Source organism: Rhinoraja longicauda, chromosome 1 (assembly GCF_053455715.1).
Source record: "Rhinoraja longicauda isolate Sanriku21f chromosome 1, sRhiLon1.1, whole genome shotgun sequence".
Classification (NCBI taxonomy): Eukaryota; Metazoa; Chordata; class Chondrichthyes; order Rajiformes; family Arhynchobatidae; genus Rhinoraja; species Rhinoraja longicauda.
This window is the reverse complement of record NC_135953.1, coordinates 69,566,166-69,589,059: the sequence shown is the minus strand read 5'-3', so window position 1 is coordinate 69,589,059 and position 22,894 is coordinate 69,566,166. Positions and strand designations below refer to the sequence as shown.

Here is a 22,894-nt window from a genome sequence, read left to right as displayed (position 1 = left end):
CAAAAGTTGGCTGCATCATGAATGTACACAGGATTGAATACACAACCCTGTGGAGCACCAGATGAGAGTCAGATGAAAACAGACACATATTTGAAGACATTTTGTGAATATACAATCCTGCTCGTGCTGTCTGGGAGAACAATTTATAATATTTGTCCTATTGATTTCATGCTTTTGCACGTGCACATCAAAATGCACAGTGTACGAAAATAACTGCAGATGCTGGTACAAATCAAAGGTATTTATTCACAAAATGCTGGAGTAACTCAGTAGGTCAGGCAGCATCTCAGGAGAGAAGGAATTCTCTCCTGAGATGCTGCCTGACCTGCTGAGTTACTCCTGCATTTTGTGACAAAATACACAGTGGTCATTTCAACTTGGGCGGGATAAGTTTTCAAATGTGTCACTAGATGGGGCTCTCTGCTTGGGGGCATATCTTCAGCAAAGGTTTGCATTGCCTGTGTGAGGGACGGGCCTTGGAGGAGGATTGGGAGCGTGGCTTCACGTGCACAGACCTGCACGTGAGAGCTTCAGCTTCTCTTGCCAGGCTGCTAACAGGGGCTGCATCGATCATCCACAATAGCACAACTTTGGATACATTTCTATGGTGAAAATAAAGACCAGCTTTGTTTGCTGCAAAGTGCGTTGGGGTGAGAAAGGATTCATGTTGTTGCAAGGAGCCATGCTACAGGAAGGATCTGACTGCACTGGAAAGAGTGCTGAGAATGTTCCAGGAAGTTGCCAGGAATGGAGGGCCATGATGACAATAGACAATAGACAATAGGTGTAGGAGGAGGCCATTCGGCCCTGCGAGCCAGCACCGCCATTCCATGTGATCATGGCTGATCATTCTCAATCAGTACCCCGTTCCTGCCTTCTCCCCATACCCCCTGACTCCGCTATCCTTAAGAGCTCTATCTAGCTCTCTCTTGAATGCATTCAGAGAATTTGCCTCCACTGCCTTCTGAGGCAGAGAATTCCACAGATTCACAACTCTCTGACTGAAAAAGTTCTTCCTCATCTCAGTTCTAAATGGCCTACCCCTTATTCTTAAACTGTAGCCCCTTGTTCTGGAAGGAGAGATTGGATGGATTGGGCTTGTTTCCCTAGGAGCGATGGAGCTTGACATGATGGAAGTGTAGAGGATTAGGAGAGGCAGAGACAGGATCAAAATCTTTTCCCCATGTTTGGGGTATCAAAAAGAGCAAGGAATATGTTTAGGGTGAGAGGTATGGGCTTTAAAATGGTTTTTTTTACAGAGTGGGGTTGATTTCTGCAAGGATGGGGAGGAATCAGATACAATTGCTACATTTAAGGGGCTTTTAGACATTTAAATAGACAAGGCATAGAAGGATACAGACCTAATGTGGCCAAATGAGATAAGTGTGAATGGGGGAAAAAGGTCGATGTGATAGTTGGAAAGGGGACTTCTCTGCTATACATCTCTATGATTCTATAACTCTAAGTCCATTTAATTCATCTCTAAATTATCCCTTGCACAAACCCCAATATCAGTTCTGCTTCTGCGCCCAAACAGCACGAGGTTCCCGGCGAGCGGGGCCAAGCCCTTCAGTGGGCCCGGCTCGCCCCGCCCCGCCCGCCGTAGACGTTGCCGGGACACGCACTGCGAGAGCAAGGAGGGACTCGCGAGCAACAGCCGAGAGTGAGGAGGGTCGTCAGGAAGCGAGGTGGGCCGTCGGAGAGTGGGGAAGTTCGCCGAGGAGCCGCCGAAGAGAGGAGGTGGTGGCGGGAGGAGGGAGGCGGGAGGCGGGAGGCGGAGGACGGGCCTGCATGAATGCCGGATGCTGAATAGTTAATGCTAATAAAGTTGCCTCCAATTGTGCCTTGCCTTGTAGTAGCCTCACAGAGGGTAATCTGAACATGCTGATTGCAGCTTGTCATTCGTACTGGACAAACTCAAAACCGCTTTAGCTGTGGTAGAGCCTGGGATACAAGTCAAGAGCTTGAAGATTCTTGCAAAAAGATTTAACATGAGCTCTAAGTGTTTTGAAGGGAATTGAAGACTAGGGAATATTTAACGCTGGAATGCATTGATGTTTGTATCATTCCCTCAAGGTAACTTGGACTGTTTGAATGAACTAAGTCTTGTTATAAATGTCATTATTGATTTTCACCATACTGTAAAAAAAACTGAAGTTTTTGAACATTTTCATTTACACACGGTGTTAACACCAGTGATGTAATATGGGCAAATGTAATAATATGCTAGTTCACCTTAACGCAGATGCTGAACTGCAGAGAACGTTCCGCGAACTTCCTCACAACTCCTCCTGTTCTCTCATTAGAATCTGGAGAAATCCAGCAGGAACTACGTTACATAAACATATTCTCACACTTCAATTGATACACGCATCATAAACATAGAGGAACAAAGAAAATTCACCACAAATTAATATCACACCAAGAGAAATGGAAAAACTCAAGCTTGGTGATTTTTCATAATGTTCAAAGGACATGAGTAATCCACACACGGTCTGGCTGCATTGTACAGCTCGGCACTAAGCAGAAACGCACTTATAAGAGATACTTGGAATCACTCCCAGTTCTAGCTGAGTTTTCATTATCAGTTTTTATTTTCTATTAATCCACTCTTTAAAATGTTTCATTCCTTGTCTTTCCCATTCCTTAATGACATTTGCTCTTGGCAATATTATTTATAAGCATGCAGTCAACTTCCAAATATACTACTTGTTTTATCTCTCGCCGAAACCACACAAGTTTGGTCTTGAGTCTTTTCACTTTTCCAAAACTATACTTTATTCATAAAGGTATCCAATTGTGCAGTTTTCTGATGTCATTCGCTGAACTTGCAGATGATTACATTTGTCCATATTTTATCACTGGTGTTAAATTTCTTTCCCAAACATTCCAAAGTGATAGGTTTGGGAGATTTTATTTATACAGGACCCAGCCCCTCAGTGTAGAGCAGTGGGTGGGGTGTGGCTTTTCCCCGTGGACCCAGTGTGGAGCTGCTTCTGTGCATCCCTCAACACTTACTCCTGCTCCGTGGAATGTGCCAGGGTGCGGAATCCACACGTGGTTCGCCCTTTGATCGGGAAGCCCAGTAAGCATTGACTGACCAAAGTGTATTTTTCACCAAGTGGGTGGTCTTCCAGCAGCAGTTGACACTGTCTCATTATGCATCCCTGAGAACAGTCCGTCGAACACAGATTCCTCTGTCACACAGCTGTTCGGGATAAACCTCAACAAAGGTCATTGCATCCTTATCCAGGCCTTCTTGGCAGATGCATATTCCAGACAGTTTCGTCACCACTGCAGCCACCTCAAGGGCCACTGTGCAGCTGCTTGCATGGGCTGAATGTGATAGCTGCGAGCCACATGATTAAAAAACTCTGCCTTATTTGTCTACTTGCTGTTAGCCTCTCACCACATCAACTTCCACTGTTTTGTACTCCCTCGGCACATCAGTAACCCAATAGTCAATAGTCGTTTATTTGTCACATACACATAAATGTGTAGTGAAATGAAACATTACCCGCAGTTCAACAATAAGACAAACAATTATCCTCATTTGTGGACTGGCCTTCTCTCTACCGATATTCCCTAGTCTTGCAGGGGCAAGTGCTAGATTTTTAGCATCTTAAGGACAGTGCAGGATTTGGCGCAACACTGCAGTGCCACTAAGGTTGCCAACTTCCTCACTCCCAAATACGGGACAAGGTGACGTCACTGCCCCGCTCCCCACGTGACCTCACCCAGCCAGCGGCCACGTGCTCCCACTCCACCAATGGTAGCCGCCCGGGCCGGGAGGTGGGTTGCTACGCAACCTCCGGATTCCGGGGGCAGGGGATTTGGAACTGTCCAGAACTGATTGTTCGAATCAAGCCATCAGTGGACCGTGCATAGGCTGAAGGACGCAAAATGAGCCTGCGAAAGGCAAACGCCCAGCGATGTTCTAAAACAAACCATAGGGAGGCCAGTGGTGGTTAAACTGAACTTGGGTGTGGATTACCGAGATGTTTCAGCTTGTTTGGATGGATATATGAACATAGCACTGGAACAGACAGAAAAATATGTAAACAGTCAGCTTCAGAACAAATATGGAGATGCATTTATTCGAGGCAACAACGTGTTGTACATCAACACACAGAAGAGAAGACTTTAGATGATGTTATAGACAAAAGATTGATTTTTGATTTGAAAGGCATAAATTTTTTTAATGTGACAAAACTTTTCTTTAACTCTTTTGAAAATTTAGTTTTCTACACTATATAACTGGTGGTTTCTCGAAAAAGAATGATTTAATCCATATCTTAGTTTGGTTTACCAGATAATGGCTGTGATGTATGTGTCAACAGTCTGAAGAAGGGTCTCGACCCGAAACGTCACCCATTCCTTCTCTCCTGAGATGCTGCCTGACCTGCTGAGTTACTCCAGCATTTTGTGAAATAAGTGTCAAATGTGATGTTTTATTCTGATTGGTACTGGCCTATTCTGGAAGTATTGTATACAATTAAAGGAACATGCATGTTTGGATAGAAGCTAATATACTGCTGAAAACATTGTGAATAAAGGACTTGATGTATATGTTAAAAAAACCAGGCCTAGACTGTTGGAGCTAAAATGTCAGAAACCTAGAGCGTCGGGGCCTGCAGCATCGGAACCTGCAGCGTCAGGGCCTGCAGCGTCGGGGCCTACAGCTTCGGAACCTGCAGTGTCGGGGCCTGCAGCGTCGGGGCCTGCAGCATCGGAACCTGCAGCGTCGGGACCTGCAGCGTCGGGGCCTACAGCACCCCCCCTGGGCCTAATACGGGACAAGGGCAGTCCCGTACGGAACAAAACAATTTAGCCCAAAATACGGGATGTGCCAGCTGATATGGGACAGTTGGTAACCCTAAGTGCCTCACATTGATCTCAGTGCATAAAGTCAGGAAGCACACAAAGAGGCCCTTCAGCCCAAATCATCAATTCAGATCAGGTTTTATAACTGAGTTGGTTCCAGTTGTCTGCATTGGGCCCATATCCCTCGAAACTTTTCCTATCCATGTAAATGTTTAAGTTAGGTTAGATTAGAGATGCAGCTTGGAAACAGGCCCTTCTGATCACCGAGTTCATACCAACCATCGACACCTGTTCCCGCCAGTTCTGTTATTCCATTTTCTCATCCACTCCCTACATATTTGGAGAAAATGTTGTTTTACAGATGCTAACTAACTTACAAATCTGCATATCTTTGGGAAGAGATTCTGGTTGTCTCCCATCTAGGAGTGAGGCAGAACAAGAAACAATAAAGCTGCCATCCCCCATCTACACTAAATTAGAACAATCTACGTACCAGCACTAGATTACCTAAACCCAACAGTTCAATATCCCGAGGGTTGAATGCAAAAGCTTCCTCTTTGTGAAGGGTGTGAGCAGACATCAACTATACCATGCTCTTTATTGTCTGTTAAACATTGTCATTGTACCCACCTCTTCAACTTCCTCAGGCAGCTTGTTCTATTCATGCACAATCCTCTGTGTAAAAAAAAATGTTCCTTCAGTTTAAAAAAAAATCTTTCCCCTCTAATTTAAATCTATGCCCTCTAGTTCAAGATAAACACAAAATGCTGGAGTAATTCAGCGGGACAGGCAGCATCTCTGGAGAGAAGGAATGGGTGACGTTTCGGGTCGAGACCTTTCGCCGCGCCCCCTCCAGTTCAAGGACAGCTTTACACTGGATAGAAAAAGATTGTGACCTTTCATCATATCTATGCCTCTCATGCAAAACACAAAGTGCTGGAGGAACTCAACGGGCCAGGCCACATCTGTGCAGGGAACGGACATATGATGTTTCGGATTGGGACTCTCCTAGAAGGGTCCTGACACGAAACATCATTTTTTGTGTCTCATATATCTCTATACGGTCACTCACAGCCTCACTCTTCAGAATAAAAAAACTATCCAGCCTCGCCTTGTAATTCAAAACCTCGGGTCCTGGTAACATCCTAGTGAACCTTCTCTGCACCATTTCCAGCTTAATGACATTCTTCTTATAACAGGGTGATCAAAACTGCACACAAAATTCCATATGTGATCACCCCAAAACCTTGTGCAGCTGCAGCATGATGTCCCGACTCCTGTACTCTGTATCCCAAACAATGGAGATCCATCACAAACTACATATTCTATCTGGGTAGTCTACAACCAATGGTGTGAATTGTGAATTTTCCACTTTCAATAAACCCTTGCCTGCTACGTTTTTTTCCCCCTTCTCTCCCTCCTTCCAATCCAGCTCTCGTCCACCCATTGTTGTCCCCTTTCCTACACCATCCCTCCTGCACCAACACCTATGTTTACTCCCATCCCCCTTCTGCTTCCAGCAACCTACTACCCACACATATTACCCTGGTTCTGGTTCCACCTACCCCTTGCCTCTCCCCTAAAGTTTCTCTTTATCACTTTCCATATTTATCAGATTGCAGAATAGGTGCCCTTTAAGTTTTCAACTAGCGTTCTCCACCTTCAGCTTCCCCATCCTTCACCCCCCCCCTTAATCCCCGACTCAATCTACCTTTTATTCTCTGCCTGTACTTGTCAATCGCCTGTCTCTCTCTTAACTCCATCTGTTCCCTTGCCTTCCTGGCTCTATCTGTTCATCATCCTTCACCCTCATCAGTCCACTTCTCACCCACTGGCCCCTGTCATATCATTGCGCTCTCTTCTTATACTGGCGAACTTTTCTCTCCACTCAATCCTGATGCAGGGTTTTGACTAGAATAGTTGACAACTCCTTTCCTCCCCACTGACACTGTTCGATGCAGCAATTGTTTTGTTGGAAGGATTGGATGTTACAGGCCGAATGGGGAGTTGGATGGGGAGAAAGGGAGATGAACTCACTGGGATCCAGCTAGGTTAGTGTCTCTTTTGTATTGCTGTTAAGTATGGCAAGAAACAAAGCAAACCTGACTGAACAAAACACCCTTAAGTGAAGCTACTCACCACTGAAATACCAGCAGTGGCTGGTGTGTTAATCTATCAAAAATCATAACACGTGTGCACACTTTTTTTACAGACAAATGTACATGCCACAATGGCCTGAATAAGAATTTACTTATATATTTAAATTATGGCTTCTTTTGGACCAGACCATTGCTGGTATTGATTTATTATTGTTATATGTGCTGAGATACAGTGAAAAATCAGATGTGTCCTGTGGAGTAAAGTGAGTTCTCTGATGTCAAGGCAGCCAAGCAAATTCGAAGACCTCCCACAAGCATGGATTGCTACTTGTGCAAGGATTTTGCCACCTTCCTCCCATCTAACACAATAATATTTGATATAACTAGAATGATACTGGAAAAAAAGACCTTCAAGGTACAAGTAAGTCTTTCCAGGAATACAATTTCAACAAAGAGCACTGTTGTACACCTGGTGTACAAAGAGTACCAAGTTCTACACCAGGCACATTTTCCATTAAAGTGACTGGAGGGGGAAAGCTATTTGCAGCACAAATTACTGTTGCTAAATTTTACTGCAACACATTTTCCATTGAAATAACATATATTTTTGCAGCACTGAACGCGTTTCTGAACATGTATGGATTTACTGAATTTTATTCCCCCCTTGAAGGCTGTGGATGAATGTACAGGAAATATCAATCCAGCACTGAAGGAGTTAAAAGGAAAGCCAGGCAGTTAAGCCGAATGCCGAATGCACAGTCAAGGAGGAAGTTGCCGTCCAGTGCTTGCATAGCCCTGCTGAGAATCAGCACAGAAATTTTTCCTCAGGTTAGGGGCCAGTGAGAATGTCATTTGATTGCATGGGACTGCTGGGTGTGATCCCATTGAGTGAGAGTTCATTCGGGGACTTGGAGCAACTTGCTTTTCCTGGAGGTCAGAAATGAAAGCAAGGCTGCAGAAGCTGAACTTTCTTAAGTTGGATGTTGGAAATGAGAAAGAAACGAAGGTACATAAAAAATGTTGTGAACCTAGTTTTACCATTTCGGGCTGAAGCTGCATTCGTAAATCTATGCAAAGCAGTTGAGTTCTGAGTTACTTTAAGATTGTAGCCTGATGTTAAAAAAACATGTTGCCAGCAGCGTGGTTTGGTAATTGTGCATTCGATTGAGACAAAGGGCAGTTGGATCCAGTGCTTCAGTAGTGATGTTCCAGAAGTGAAATGAAAGTTGAACGGTGGAGTTTAGCAAAGTTGGTGCAGGGATGTAATTGCTGAAAACTTGTTATTGACACCAGAGGATGTTATTATGTTCCAAAACATTGTTGTGCCAGTTGAAATTTACAATGTTATAGAAAGATGGAGGAATCTGGTATTTGCAAAATTTGTTGACCATGTGGATTTGGAGATGAGTTGATACAATTTACTCTGATTTTTAAAAACTTTTTATTGTTTTTCACTAGATTCAAAATTTGAGATTTATTGTAGTTTGTGTGAGAGATATATAATTAGTTCAGGTGTGAATATATTACCTCACCTGGCTGACATGTTAGTACATGCATTTTATATGTCACATTATATGTATTCTGTCACAAGGCAAGTTGCAGAATAGGTTTTATTCTGCACCATTATTTGCTAAGAAGAAATGGGTCACTATTTCAGAGTGTGCCCTCGTGGATTTAATCATTAGTTGCTGCACAGCTGGTTCAGCTACCAAGACTATAACCTCTGGAAATTTCTCCACAATTCTCTAAACCTTCCTATTTTTGTTCTCCTTTTCATGAGATTTCTTAACTCCCCTCTTTGACCAACATTTTAGTCTTATTGTAATTTTACCTTAAGTGGGTTCACCTTAAGGTTTGTATTTGATTACATCAGGGGCTATTTTACTTTGATATAGGCACTAAACAAATGTAGGTGTCGGAGGGTTTGATGTAAAATACTAACTAGTTTATGCATTCTATGTACTAGTTACTGTCCTGTTGCCATATTTATTCAGGCTTTACCTCATGTGCTCTCAGTGTAAATGTCCATGATGGAGATGCAGTTCATCACCCGACTCTGGCCATTGCTGAACCAACCTCTGGTTCATCTGTGGTCACAATGCACAAGTCCTTGGACAACACGAGAAAACATATACCCAAAATCACTTCATCTTGATGGTAGCACTATGTTTGGCTGCAAAAGGTTGTGCTTGGAACCAAAGTACATGGGCACCAATTGTCACCATGTGCTGAGGTGTTAGTTGTCCCTGGTGTGAGGAAGTATAGGCCTGGCTCCATTGTCACACAATGTCCCAGTCAGTTGGACGTTGCTACCCACCTCTATTGCTGACTGCTATCTATCCCTGTGGAAAAGTTCTTCCAGTAAAACACCTTGGACAAAGTCCATCAGGCAGTGGTCAGAATGGAGCATCCTGTGGATGCTGCAGGTCATAGACATAATGGATCCTGTGGAGTGGTTCCTTGAGCAGCCTGTCCAAGTCATCTGGTAGAGCACCTCATCGCCAGAACCTTCAAACCAGCACCATGACCTCGCTTGGCTGGTGGTGAGAGCAGTCTCCCAGTCAGACTCTTCCCATATGCTCGCAATCTCAAGCTGACCACCCGCCGTCCTTAAAACGACGGTGCTGGGGAGGAGATGGTGGCCCACCTCTTTGTGGACAGTGGATTTACTGAGAGGGTCTGGAGAAGGATCCAAGTGTCCTTGTCACGATTCATCCTGAGCACCCGCTAAACTGATGCCTTTCTAATTCACGGGCTGTACGCACAGACGCACATGGAGATGGACATCAAGTGCTGCTGGAAGTTAGGCATCTTGGTGAATGATGCTCTTTGGTTTGCCCAAAACTTGGTGCCATTCCAGAAAGATGAAATATCTTTAGGAGAATGCTAATGTCTGGCACATTCCACACTGTTGGAGTACGCAGGCTTCACAATTCACAACTGATCATTCCTTTTGTTTTGGAGGAGTGTAGGAAAATAACTGCAGATCCTGGTACAAATCTCTGGGCCTTTGTTCCAACCATCTGCCTCTCAAAACCCCCTTGCCTGTGTCTACCTATCACTGCTGCACTTTATAGACAATGGACAATAGGTGCAGGAGTAGGCCATTCGGCCCTTCGAGCCAGCACCGCCATTCAATGTGATCATGGCTGATCATTCTCAATCAGAACCCCGTTCCTGCCTTCTCCCCATACCCCCTGACTCCACTATCCTTAAGAGCTCTATCTAGCTCTCACTTTCTTCAGTCTCTCCACTCTCTTGTCTTTCTTTCCCCCCACCATCCCCTACAATCAGTCTGAAGAAGGGACTCAACCTGAAACATCACCTATCCCTTTTCTCCAGCGATGCTGGCTGACCGACTGAGTTACTCCAGCACTTTGTGTCTTTTTTTGTAAACCTGCATCTGCAGCACCTTGTTTCTGCAGAAGTTCGTGCTGAAGGATGCACTGAAGTTTTCGGCAGCTAATGCAAAGTTTCTGAGGGGATGGATGGACCATAATCTAGGATCCTTTTGCTTCTGGATCCTGAGGAACTGAGTTCAGTGTGGATGCCCCTCAAACAATAGAACGACAGACAGAAAGCAAAGAGTGGGGAGAAATGGGTCCCTTTCAGAATGGCAGGCAGTGACTAGTGGGGTACCGCAAGGCTGGGACTGCAGGTATTTACAATATACATTAATGACTTGGATGAAGGGATTAAAAGTACCATTAGCAAATTTGAAGATGATACAAAGCTGGATGGTAGTGTGAACTGTGAGGAAGATGCTATGAGGTTGCAGGGTGACTTGGACAGGTTGTGTGAGTGGACGGATGCATGGCAGATGCAGTTTAATGTGGATAAGTGTGAGGTTATCCACTTTGGTGGTAAGAATAGGAAGGCAGATTATTATCTGAATGGTGTCAAGTTAGGAAAAAGGACGTACAACGAGATCTGGGTGTCCTAGTGCATCAGTCACTGAAAGGAAGCATGCAGGTACAGCAGGCAGTGAAGAAAGCCAATGGAATGTTGGCCTTCATAACAAGAGGAGTTGAGTATAGGAGCAAAGAGGTCCTTCTGCAGTTGTACAGGGCCCTAGTGAGACCGCACCTGGAGTACTGTGTGCAGTTTTGGTCTCCAAATTTGAGAAAGGATATTCTTGCTATTGAGGGCGTGCAGCATAGGTTTACTAGGTTAATTCCCGGAATGGCGGGACTATTATATGTTGAAAGACTGGAGCGACTAGGCTTGTATACACTGGAATTTAGAAGGATGACAGGGGATCTTATCGAAATATATAAAATTATTAAGGGGTTGGGCACGTTAAAGGCAGGAAACATGTCCCCAATGTTGGGGGAGTCCAGAACCAGGGGCCACAGTTTAAGAAAAGGGGTAGGCCATTTAGAACGGAGATGAGGAAAAACTTTTTCAGTCAGAGAGTTGTAAATCTGTGGAATTCTCTGCCTCAGAAGGCAGTGGAGGCCAGTTCTCTGAATGCATTCAAGATAGAGCTCTTAAGGATAGCGGAGTCAGGAGGTATGGGGAGAAGGCAGGAACGGGGTACTGATTGAGAATGATCAGCCATGATCACATTGAATGGTGGTGCTGGCTCGAAGGGCCGAATGGCCTCCTCCTGCACCTATTGTCTATTGTGTATTGATGTGCTACCTCAGGGCCACGTGAATGGTACTGGTGCTATGTACTGTATACAAATTAAGCAAATAATACTGATAACACTGAATGTTTAGACTAAACAATGCAATGAAAGTAAAGAGCTGTGTACTGTGTTTTTTCATTTATACTAGTGTATATGTTTTATTTTCAAAACGTTTTTTTCCAAACCTCTAAAAATCACGCAGTTCTCATCGTTGGATAAATGAGTTAGATTCAGAAACTTGATGCAGTGTACTCACATATGCAGATAATCCAGCTGGTAATGAGCAGATTGGTTCAGAAAGTACGGAACAGGTTGAACAAAATGTTCTGAGAGTTGAATAATGGCAGGTAACAGAGTTGTGGATAGAAATAAAAAACAACTGAAATACACAGTCCATGAATGAGTCCGGAATGAAGCCGAAACGACATTGTCAATGTGTGGAGCCCTAGGAGATCAGAAGGTCCTCACTGAGTATTGCTCCTGTTTTTATTGTGGAGAAAGACTTAAACTTGGGAACTTGGTAAAGTTAATGGAGATACAATGGGCCATGTTTCTCATGGTCAAGGAGGTGCTGGACATCCTCAGTTGTATGGTCCTGGACCTGATCAAATATCCAAGGGCACTGGGAACCGAGAAAAAAAATGCAGGAGCACTGGTTGAGATATATGAATCATCATTAGCCACGAGTGAAGTACCAGAAGACTGGATGGTGATTAATGTTGTGCCTCTATTTAAGATGGGCTGACAAGGATAAACCTGGGAACTATAGACACGTGAGCCTAACATCTGTCGCAGGTAAGATACTGGAGAGCATTCTGAGGGATAAGATATATATGCATTTGCAAAGACAAGGGCTGATTAGGATAGTAAGCATGGTTTTATATGTGAGAGATTGTGTCTCATGAATATAATCTAATATTTTGAAGAAGTAACAAAGAAGGTTGACAATGGCAGAGGTGTAGACATAGTCTATTTGGACTGCAGCAAGGAGTTTAATAATAATAAGGTTCCGCTTGGTAGTCTGCTCTGAAAGGTTAGATCGCATGTGATCCAGGGAGAGTTAGCTAACTGCAACTTGCTTACTGTCACAACAGGCCCTAGGCAGACACCATCTCCCTGTGAATCTAGTGGTATCTGATTGTCATTTTAATTTAGAGTCTACTGCTGATGGAGATTAGTGAACAAGATTAAAATAAAAAATGAGGATGTGTATTTACGAAAGACTTTAGATGCAGTAATATATTCCAAAGCTCTTTGTGGGAAGTTTAACAAACTTCATTTCCTGTACTGCGACGTTGGTGATCGTTGTTGAGTCATTGTCCTTGGCCTTGAGGTTTTTTTTCCACCCGTCTGCTTTTGTAGTCTCCTTCAGTATGTTTGGAACTTGACTTGCAGCAGCAGGCTTGCATTTGATGTGACTGCATTTGGTTCCATATGCTCCCTTTTTTTTGTGAAAATGAAGAGCTACTCTATTATAAATGTAAAGTTGTAGGTGTTTTGAAATTGGGGATGTAGGAAAATGTCTAGGGTGAATGAGCAGTTTACTTCAGGTCTTGGTTCATTAGACAGGTATATGGATAGGTATGGTTTAGAGGAATATGGGCCAAATGTGGGCACGTGGGACTAGTGTCGATGGGACAGCTTGGTTGGCATGGGTAAGTTGAGCGATGGGCCTGTTTCCATGCTCTATGACTGTGAGGACTGTGTTCCTACAAAAAGCTTCCGAGTGTTTCCTAACCAGAAGCCTTGGATGAACCAGGAGACCCGCATTCTTCTGAAGACCAGATCCCAGCCATTCAGGTCTGGTGATGCAGAGGCCTAGACGAAGTCCAGAGACGACCTTGACAAGGCCATCCAAAAGGCCAAAAGGGACTTCCGCTCAAAGCTGGAGGATGGGGCGGATGTTCGGCAACTGGGGCATGGTTTGAATGCCATCACCTCCTTCAAGGCGAAACCAGGAGGCAGCTCAAGGGACAGCGAAGCATCACTCCCTGACGAGCTCAATGTGTTCTATGCACGCTTTTATATGGAGAAGACTGATGTGCCTTCCCGAGCCCCCATACACACGGATGGTTTTATAGTCACAGTCACAGAGGCCCACGTCAGAAGATTATTCAGGGGGGTGAACCCTCGGAAAATGCCTGGACCTGATTGTATACCCAGTCGAGTTCTCAAAACCTGTGCGGGTTTTTTGCGGACATTTTCAACCTCTCACTACTGTGGTCTGAGTTTCCCACCTGCTTTAAGAGGGCATCAATAATAAGGTGCCCAAGAAGAGTAAGGTGATGTGCCTCAATGACTATCGACCAGTGGCACTAACGTCTGTGGTGATGAAGTGCTTTGGAAGGTTGATTATGGTGGATATCAACTCCTACCTCAACAAGAACCTCGACCCACTACTGTTCGCCTATCGTCACAGCAGGTCAACGGAGGATGTGATCTCACTGGCTCTCCACTCTGCACTGGACCACTTGGACAATAAAAACACTTGCGTCAGGCTGTTGTTTATAGACTACAGCTCGGCGTTCAATACCATCATCCCCTCCACGCTGGTTAACAAGCTCACGGAACTGGATCTCTGCGCATCCCTCTGCAATTGGATCCTCGACTTCCTCATCCACAGACCACAGTCTGTTCAAATTGGCAGAAACACTTCTTCCTCATTAACAATCAGTACGGGAGCACCTCAAGGCTGCATGCTCAGCCCCTGCTCTACTCACTCTACACTCATGACTGTGTAGCTGGACACAGTGCGAACTCCATCTTCAAGTTCGCCGACGACACCACCATTGTTGGACGAATTACAGATGGTGATGAGTCAGAGTTTAGAAGTGAGATCGAACGATTGACCAAATGGTGCCAGCACAACAACCTGGCTCTCAATATCAGTAAAACCGATGAACTGATTGTGGACTTTGGAAGAGGAAGGATGAGGTCCCACAATCCTGTTTTTATCAATGGGACGATGGTGAAAAGAGTCAAAAACCTCAAATTCCTGGGCGTGCATATTTCTGAAGATCTTTCCCGGACCCAGCACACTGATGCAATTATAAATAATGCACATCGACGCCTCTACTTCCTGAGAAGATTGCGGAGATTTGGTATGTCAAAGAGGATTCTCTTGAACTTCTACAGGTGTACAGTAGAGAGCATATTGACTGGTTGCATCATGGCCTGGTTCGGCAACTTGAACGTCCAGGAGTGGAAAAGACTGCAAACAGTCATGCCCAGTCCATCACCGGCTCTGACCTCCCCACCATCGAAGGGATTTATCGGAGTTGCTGCCTCAAAAAGGCAGCCAGCATCAACAGAGACTCGCACCATCCTGGCCACACACTCATTTCACTCCTGCCATCGGGAAGAAGGTATAGGAGCCTGAAAACTGTAACATCCAGGTTCAGGAACAGCTTCTTCCCTACAGCCATCAGGCTATTAAACACTACAACCTCAAATAAGCTCTGAACTGCAATAGACTATTATTATTATTATTACTACTATTATTTACAATGCACTATGTTTACATATTCTGTTGTGCTGCAGCAAGTAAGAATTTCATTGTTCTATCTGGGACACATGACAATAAAACACTCTTGACTCTTGACTAGGGTAACAAAAATGCACGGAAGTCATTTTGTACCTTTTTGATATTTGTGGCAAAGAGCTGGAGAAGGTTTCCTTCACAGCAATGCCTATGATAGGTGTAAAGAAATGGAAACACAAGGAATCACAAGACACTCTTCTCAGACAGAAGAAATGTCAGCTGACCACTCCCTCCACATATGCTGCCTGAACTGCTGAGTACCTCCTGCACAAGATGTAAACAAATTGTGATTTAAGGCTGCTGAAGAGGAACATTTTTACCAATAAGTAAAACCTAACCCTGACCCTAATGCAGGGTTTGCAATGCACTGTCATGAAATGGCATTCGCCGGATAGTCAGAGTCATCTGGCATGGAAACAGGCCCTTCGGCCCAACTTGCCCACACCGTCCAACATGTTCCATCCACATTAGTCCCATCTGCCTGCGTTTGGCCCATAGCCCTCTAAACCTATCCTATCCATGTATCCGTCTAATGTTTCTTAAATGTTGTGGTAGTACAAATATCACCTCTGGCAGCTCGTTCCATATATCAGCGAAGTGATCTCCGATGTCCTGGTATGGAACATCTCATCTTGGGCACAGATGCTGCGTTAATGGAGAAATTGTGAATAGGGGTTCGATAGAGTCTTTGCAGGAGCCAATGTGGGAAGAAAGTTAGTCTCGATAGATGTGGGTGTCAGTAGGTTTAGAATAGACAGTTTGTAAACCTCATTCAGGATTGGCCTTTGAGTGGAAAAAACATTGTTGTGGAAGCTTCTCAGACAGACAGGAGAATAAATAAATTTTCTGTTTCAAAGTTCCTGCCTTTTCCCACCCTACTCTGAAGTAAGTTCCCAAAATATCTTTGAATGATTGTACTGAGATTCTTATCAGGAAAACCTCTCAAAATAGCTCCATTGGTATAATTTTATCAGAAAACAAATTCAGACTGCATTGCCTGCTTTTCTGTTTTAGCTGGAGCCTTCTGAGCACAACACCTACACTAAATTTAAAAATGTGATTAACATTTTTATTTGCTGTTTTGTTATTGAAAATTGGTAACAGTTGACTCGGGGAGGTAGTGGAAACATTGTAATAGCATGATTTAGTGTGACATCCAGTCAGTCGTGCAGCAGGAAACAGACCCATCAAGGCAAACTCGTCCATGAAAACTAAAACACGGATCAAAGTTAGTTCCATTTGGTCGCTATCCCTCTCATCCTATCTCATCCATTAGCTGCCCAAATAACTTTTAAATGTTGTTATTGTACCTGCCTCAGCTACTCTCTCTGGCAGATCATTCCATATATGTAACACGCTCTGTCTAAAGGCCTCTTGGGTTTCTTTTAAATCATTTCCCCTCACCCTAAACCTATGTCCTCTAATTTTTTATTCCCCCTTCTCTCGGAAAATGGCATTCATCCTATTTGTACCTCTCATGATATACACTCTATGAAATCATCCCTCAGCTTCCAAGGAATAAAGAAACCTCGCCCTATGACTTGGACTTGGCAACATTCTCTTCTTTGCACTCTTTCCAGTTTAATGATGTTCTTTTCAAAGCAGGAAAACCAAAAGTGTACACAATACCACAAGTGCAGCCTCACCAACGTCTTGTACAACTGGAACCCACTGCGCTCATCGTGCCCTGACTGATGAAGGCCAATGTGTCAAAAGCCGCCTTCACCACCTTTCAGGGAACCATGTACTAGTACCTTTAGCTTCCTCTATTCTACAACATTCTCTAACCCTTCCGTGGATCAGTGAAAGTAATTTTGTAAAAGACAAACGTGTGAATTTAATAACCACTTTGTAGTCCTGACCCGAAACATTGCCCATTTTATGTGACAGACGCTGCCTAAGTCTTGGTATCATCTTTGATCAAACCCTCTCCTTCGACAAACACATCAAACACATCACAAAGACAGCCTTCTTCCACCTCAAAAACATTGCCCGTCTCCGTCCATGCCTCTCCTCCACAGCTGCAGAAACCCTCATCCACGCCTTCATCACCTCCCGTCTGGACTACTGCAACAGCCTCCTCTATGGCGCACCCTCAAAAATCATCAGTAAACTTCAATACATTCAAAACTCCGCTGCCCGTCTACTCACCCACACCCCGATCCGTGACCATATCACCCCCGTCCTTTACAAACTCCACTGGCTCCCCATCCCCCAGAGAATCCAGTACAAAATCCTCCTCATGACCTACAAAGCCCTCCATAACCTGGCCCCATCCTACCTGACCGACCTCCTCCACAGGCACACTCCCACCTGCACCCTCCGCTCTGCTACTGCCAATCTCCTATCCCCCCACATCCGGACCAAACTCAGATCCTGGGGGGACAGGGCTTTCTCCATCGCTGCTCCCACCCTATGGAACTCACTACCTCAAACCGTCAGAGACTCCTCCACACTCACCACATTCAAAACATCACTGAAGTCTCACCTATTCAGCACTGCCTTCAACCACTGAAGGTCACCTCACCTTCTGTCTCCTTTCTCTGTTCGTTTACTTATTTATCTATTTATTCACTTCCCTATGTTCTCTAAATCCCTGTAAAGCGTCTTTGAGTATATGAAAAGCGCTATATAAATGTAATGTATTATTATTATTATTATTAACCCACTGAGTTTCTCCTTGGATGTTGACATATTTGGGTAAACTAAATATGATTTTTTTTTGTGTGACGATCTGCTAAAGTTGAAGATTGATCAGTGATCCAAATAATAAATTGTCTTACATTAGGCATTTTATTTCCTAACTAACTTTGAATTCTGTATCATAAACCCTACAAATTATTGTACCATAAGCTCCAGCAAACGGGCAAACTGACGTAATCTGTTTCAGTGTGCAGGAAAGAACTGCAGATGCTGGTTTAAATCGAAGGTGGACACAAAATGCTGGAGTAACTCAGCGGGTCAGGCAGCATCTCTGGAGAGAAGGAATGGGCGACGTTTCAGGTCTCTCAGTCTGAAGAAGGGTTTCAACCTGAAACGTCGCCCATTCCTCCTCTCCAGAGATGCTGCCTGACCCGCTGAGTTAATCTGTAGAAGTAACGTAATGAAAGTCTCAGGAGCACAGAAACTTCCTGTAAACACTGAACACTTGTTCCTGTCATGTTATTTTCGTTATGCCCATCTGTTGTATCTTTCTATCACAATTGAAGTTCATGGTTTTAACTTCATTTGTCTGTCTAATGCCAGGCTTTGATGGACTTTTTCTGACCATGATCCTCAACCCTTGTCCCCTTGCTCTAACTCTCATTTGTAAGATGTTCGTAGTCGCTAATCATTCTCGGGTAGTTTTTATAATGTTGATTTGATCTCCTTTTGTTTCCTCCAGCTTCTTGACCTAAACCATTTTATTCTCCATCTGCCCTTTGAATGAAATTGTTACTTGTTATCTTTTGTGCGCAAAAGTGAACTGCTGCCTTGAAACATTGTAGCTATACCCTTTACATTGTAGCTATACCCTTTACATTGTAGCTATACCCTTTACATTGTAGCTATACCCTTTACATTGTAGCTATACCCTTTACATTGTAGCTATACCCTTTACATTGTAGTTATACCCTTTACATTGTAGCTATACCCTTTACATTATAGCTATACCCTTTACATTGTAGCTATACCCTTTACATTGTAGCTATAACCTTTACATTGTAGCTATACCCTTTACATTGTAGCTATACCCTTTACATTGTAGCTATACCCTTTACATTGTAACTATACCCTTTACATTGTAGCTATACCCTTTACATTGTAGCTATACCCTTTACATTGTAGCTATACCCTTTACATTGTAGCTATACCCTTTACATTGTAGCTATACCCTTTACATTGTAGCTATACCCTTTACATTGTAGCTATACCCTTTACATTGTAGCTATACCCTTTACATTGTACCTATACCCTTTACATTGTAGCTATACCCTTTACATTGTAGCTATACCCTTTACATTGGAGCTATACCCTTTACATTGTAGCTATACCCTTTACATTGTAGCTATACCCTTTACATTGTAGCTATACCCTTTACATTGTAGCTATACCCTTTACATTGTAGCTATACCCTTTACATTGTAGCTATACCCTTTACATTGTAGCTATACCCGTTACATTGTAACTATACCCTTTACATTGCAGTATTTTCATGATTGCTGACAATACGAATTTGTTGGGGTGGGAATTGTGAGGAAGATGCGGATATAATTGTCTACCAATCTAACCGATTTCACGTTTTTCCGCACATTTTCCCTCCATTCTCTCCCATTTAATTAATCATTTAAATCCTCCCTCTGCTTCAGGGAGGATTTAAATGATTCATTAAATGGAAGAGAATGGAGGGAAAATGTGAGAAAAACGTGAAATCAGTTAGTTTGGTAGACAATTATATAAGCTGTGTCTGAAGAACGGTCTCGACCCGAACCGTCACCCATTCCTTCTCTCCCGAGATGCTGCCCGACCTGCTGAGTTACTCCAGCACTTTGTGAATAAATACCTTCGATTTGTACCAGCATCTGCAGTTATTTTCTTATATACAAGCTGTGTATTGGTTTAAATCAGTGGTTGCCAAAGTGGGCGGTACTGCACGCTGGAGTCTGGGCTTACCTAGGTGGGCGCTAAAAAGCAAAGGGGGTGCCGGAGATGGGCGGGGCATTGGGCAAGAGACATGCTTATGGGACGGTAGTTCTGCTGTGCGCTCCACTCTCCTCTGTAAAAGCACGCACTGTTTTGCTAAATGAGTTTTACTTGCGAATGAGCGATTTGAGGACGTTCTTTGGATTGAAATTCCAGATTGGGTGATAAATCTATTTTTTGATTTTGCGTAACTTGAGATAGTGGAGGAAGAACTAATTAAGCCTGAAAACGGCATTGAGCTGAAGCCAAAGTTTAAGAAATCACCCCGAGTTTTGATTTCAGAAGGAAATTTCTGCTTGCTATCCTATACTGTGTGGTTAGGAAGCTCCTTGTTGCATTTCTATCATCATATTTGGTGGAACGTGGTTTTAGTGTCATCGTCCAACTACTCGCCCAGCATGGAAATCGACTCCAGATATGCAGGGATCGCTGGTCAGCGCAGACTTGGTGGGTTGAAGGGCATTTTTCCGTGCTGTCTCTCTAAATGAAACTAAACTAAAATTACTGAACATGGTGATTTAAGACTTTAAACCAGACATTGGGAAACTGGTATCACTTTATCAAGCTCATCCATTGCATTGAGAATTTATGGAGCAGTGAAGTAGTTACTAAATCTGGTATCTAAGACTTGCTAAATGACTATCAGACTTTAAAAAGATGGTATCACTGGATCAAGTTCATCAATTTTGTTAAATTTAATTAAACTAAAAAACTGTAATTGAGCAATTAATTGTCACAGTTTTGAATTTTATTGTGTTATTATCTTCCTTATTGGGTCATGCAAACCACTATTCTGAATGATATTTTCTGGAGGGCAGGGGAGGGGGCAGTGGGAATGAGTTAATGGACCCAAGGGGGTGGTGGCCCGAAAATGGGAACCGCTGGTTTAAAAGTTAAGAGGTTATAAAGAGAGTCATAAGGTGATACAGTGTGGAAACGTCCAACATGTCACAGCTATACTAGTCAAACCTGTCTCTGCGTTTGGTCCATATCCCTCCAAACCTGTCTAACTGTTTCTTAAACGTCGGGATAGTCTCTGCCTCAACTACCTCCTCTGGCAGCTTATTCCATGCACCCACCACCCTTTGTGTGAAAAAATCACCCCTCGGATTCCTACTAAATCTTTTCCCCTTCACCTTGAACTGATGTCCTTTGGTTCTCGATTTCCCCTGCACTGGGCAAGAGATTCTGTGCATCTACCCGATCTATTCCTCTCATGGGTTGATGAACAATGAGGATGACTCGTATGTTTTCCTTTTTATTTAAAGAGTAATTTGAGTACATTAATGGAATTCCTATGGTAATTATACAGGGCTCTGATAAGACTGCAAATGGAATGTAGTGTACAGGTCTGACCTCCTTGCCAAAGAAAGGATTTGATTACATCTTTTTGATTAAAGATGAAGTGTAGCAATGTTTCATCAGATTGATTCTGATCAAGGAGGGTTTATCACAGACTAGGCCTGTGGTCTCTTGAGTTTGGAAGAATGAGAGGTTAAAATGTGCAAAATTCTTACGGAATTTGACAGGCAGTTGCAGAGTGATATTGAATGTCATGCAGAACAGCAGCAGGCTCCTTGGCCTGTCATGTCTTTGCTGACCCTTCTACACTAATCTCATTCTCCAGCACCTGGTCCACGGCCTTTTGTGCCCTGGCACTTAAGTGATGTTCTTGGCACGGCTACAGATTTTTTCACAAAGCGGGTGGTGAATTATTGGAACTGTGTAACCAGGAGGACTGTGGAGCAAGATTCATGAGTGGATTGAAGGCAGAAATTGCCAAGTTTTTGGTTGATCAAGGAATTGAGGAATGCAGGGTTATTATGGGAAAGAGGTGCCAAGGTATAAGGTTAAGTTTGATCTTTTTAAATGGCTGCAGGCACGAGTGACATAATAGCCTGTCCCCCTCCTCCACTTCTACTGTCTTTCAGAATCACATTAGCTGCAGTTATCTTGGGGAAAGTTTTCATCTTGTATACTTATTTTAAGTCCTCTCACTTGCGATCCAGGCCAAATTCTTCTGTTCCTTAAACTTTTTGATTGCATTGTGAGAATCCGATAATGGCTCTGGTGTGACCCTCTCATCTCACCTCCGTCCCACCACAACTCTCTATCATCCTTGCCAAAAGATAAATCACTACAAAGTAAACCCGAATATCGAAAAGCCTCCCTGTTTAAAGTTAAATAATTTGCACCGAAATCGAACGGGAAGGAAAAGTACAGTTTTAAAATTGGTTTTAGTTAAATAACTACTTTACAGATAATCATTCTGAAAACTATAGACTGATAGCACAGTAATGCAGCAAAACAAATATGTCGTAGTCATAATAACAGCAGTATCAGGTTTGCATTGAAATGTTTAAATCAAAAATGCGGGTTGGGGGGGCAAATAAAATTTGGGTGAAAGAAGATTTCTCCCCCTGGATTTCTGCGCCTCCTTTTCCTTCATGATCCATGCATTGCATGATCCATGGTATATCTGCATTGTATGCTTTAGTGCCACAGGATATCAACACCAAAGTGAATATGTCAGTCTGAAGAAGGGTCCCGATCCGAAACGTCACCTATACTTTTTCTCCAGAGATGCTGCATGACCCGCTGAGTTACTGCAGCTTTTTGTGTCCCTTTCCAGTTTTTCCTGTTTTTGGCTTGGTCTCCACAGCCACTGGCAAGTTGGCACATTCTGAAAGCTAAGGTTGGACATTGTTCTCTATTTAGTAGATGGTAATATCACAAATTTGATTTGAGTTTTTTGAGGAAGTAACTGAGAAGGTTGATGAGGATAGGGCCCCTGAAAATAGTCAATATGGATCTTATTGAAACATATAAGATTATTAAGGGGTTGGACACGTTAGAGGCAGGAAACATGTTCCCAATGTTGGGGGAGTCCAGAACAAGGGGCCACAGTTTAAGAATAAGGGGTTGGCCATTTAGAACGGAGATGAGGAAAATCTTTTTCAGTCAGAGAGTTGTGAATCTGTGGAATTCTCTGCCTCAGAAGGCAGTGGAGGCCAATTCTCTGAATGCATTCAAGCGAGAGCTAGATAGAGCTCTTAAGGATAGCGGAGTCAGGGGGTATGGGCAGGAACGGGGTACTGATTGAGAATGATCAGC

At 43.5% G+C, this 22,894-nt stretch overlaps 1 protein-coding gene across 9 annotated transcripts in view; it reads left to right on the top strand.

Moving 5' to 3' along the window:
- Positions 1-22,894, top strand: part of tbc1d1 (TBC1 (tre-2/USP6, BUB2, cdc16) domain family, member 1) — a 217,558-nt gene that overhangs the window by 31,327 nt on the left and 163,337 nt on the right. Inside the window, exon 1 of one of the 9 annotated variants that reach the window (XM_078400043.1) lies at positions 2,044-2,076. The exons of 7 other annotated variants lie outside the window; for them this stretch is intronic. Coding sequence is in view for 1 of the 2 variants with exons in the window: in XM_078400037.1 (XP_078256163.1) it covers positions 7,864-7,929 (66 nt within the window). In the remaining variant the exon portion in view is untranslated. Of the gene's footprint in view, positions 1-2,043; positions 2,077-7,715; positions 7,930-22,894 lie in introns of those variants that run through there. One more of the 9 variants, XM_078400037.1, reaches the window with a different exon arrangement.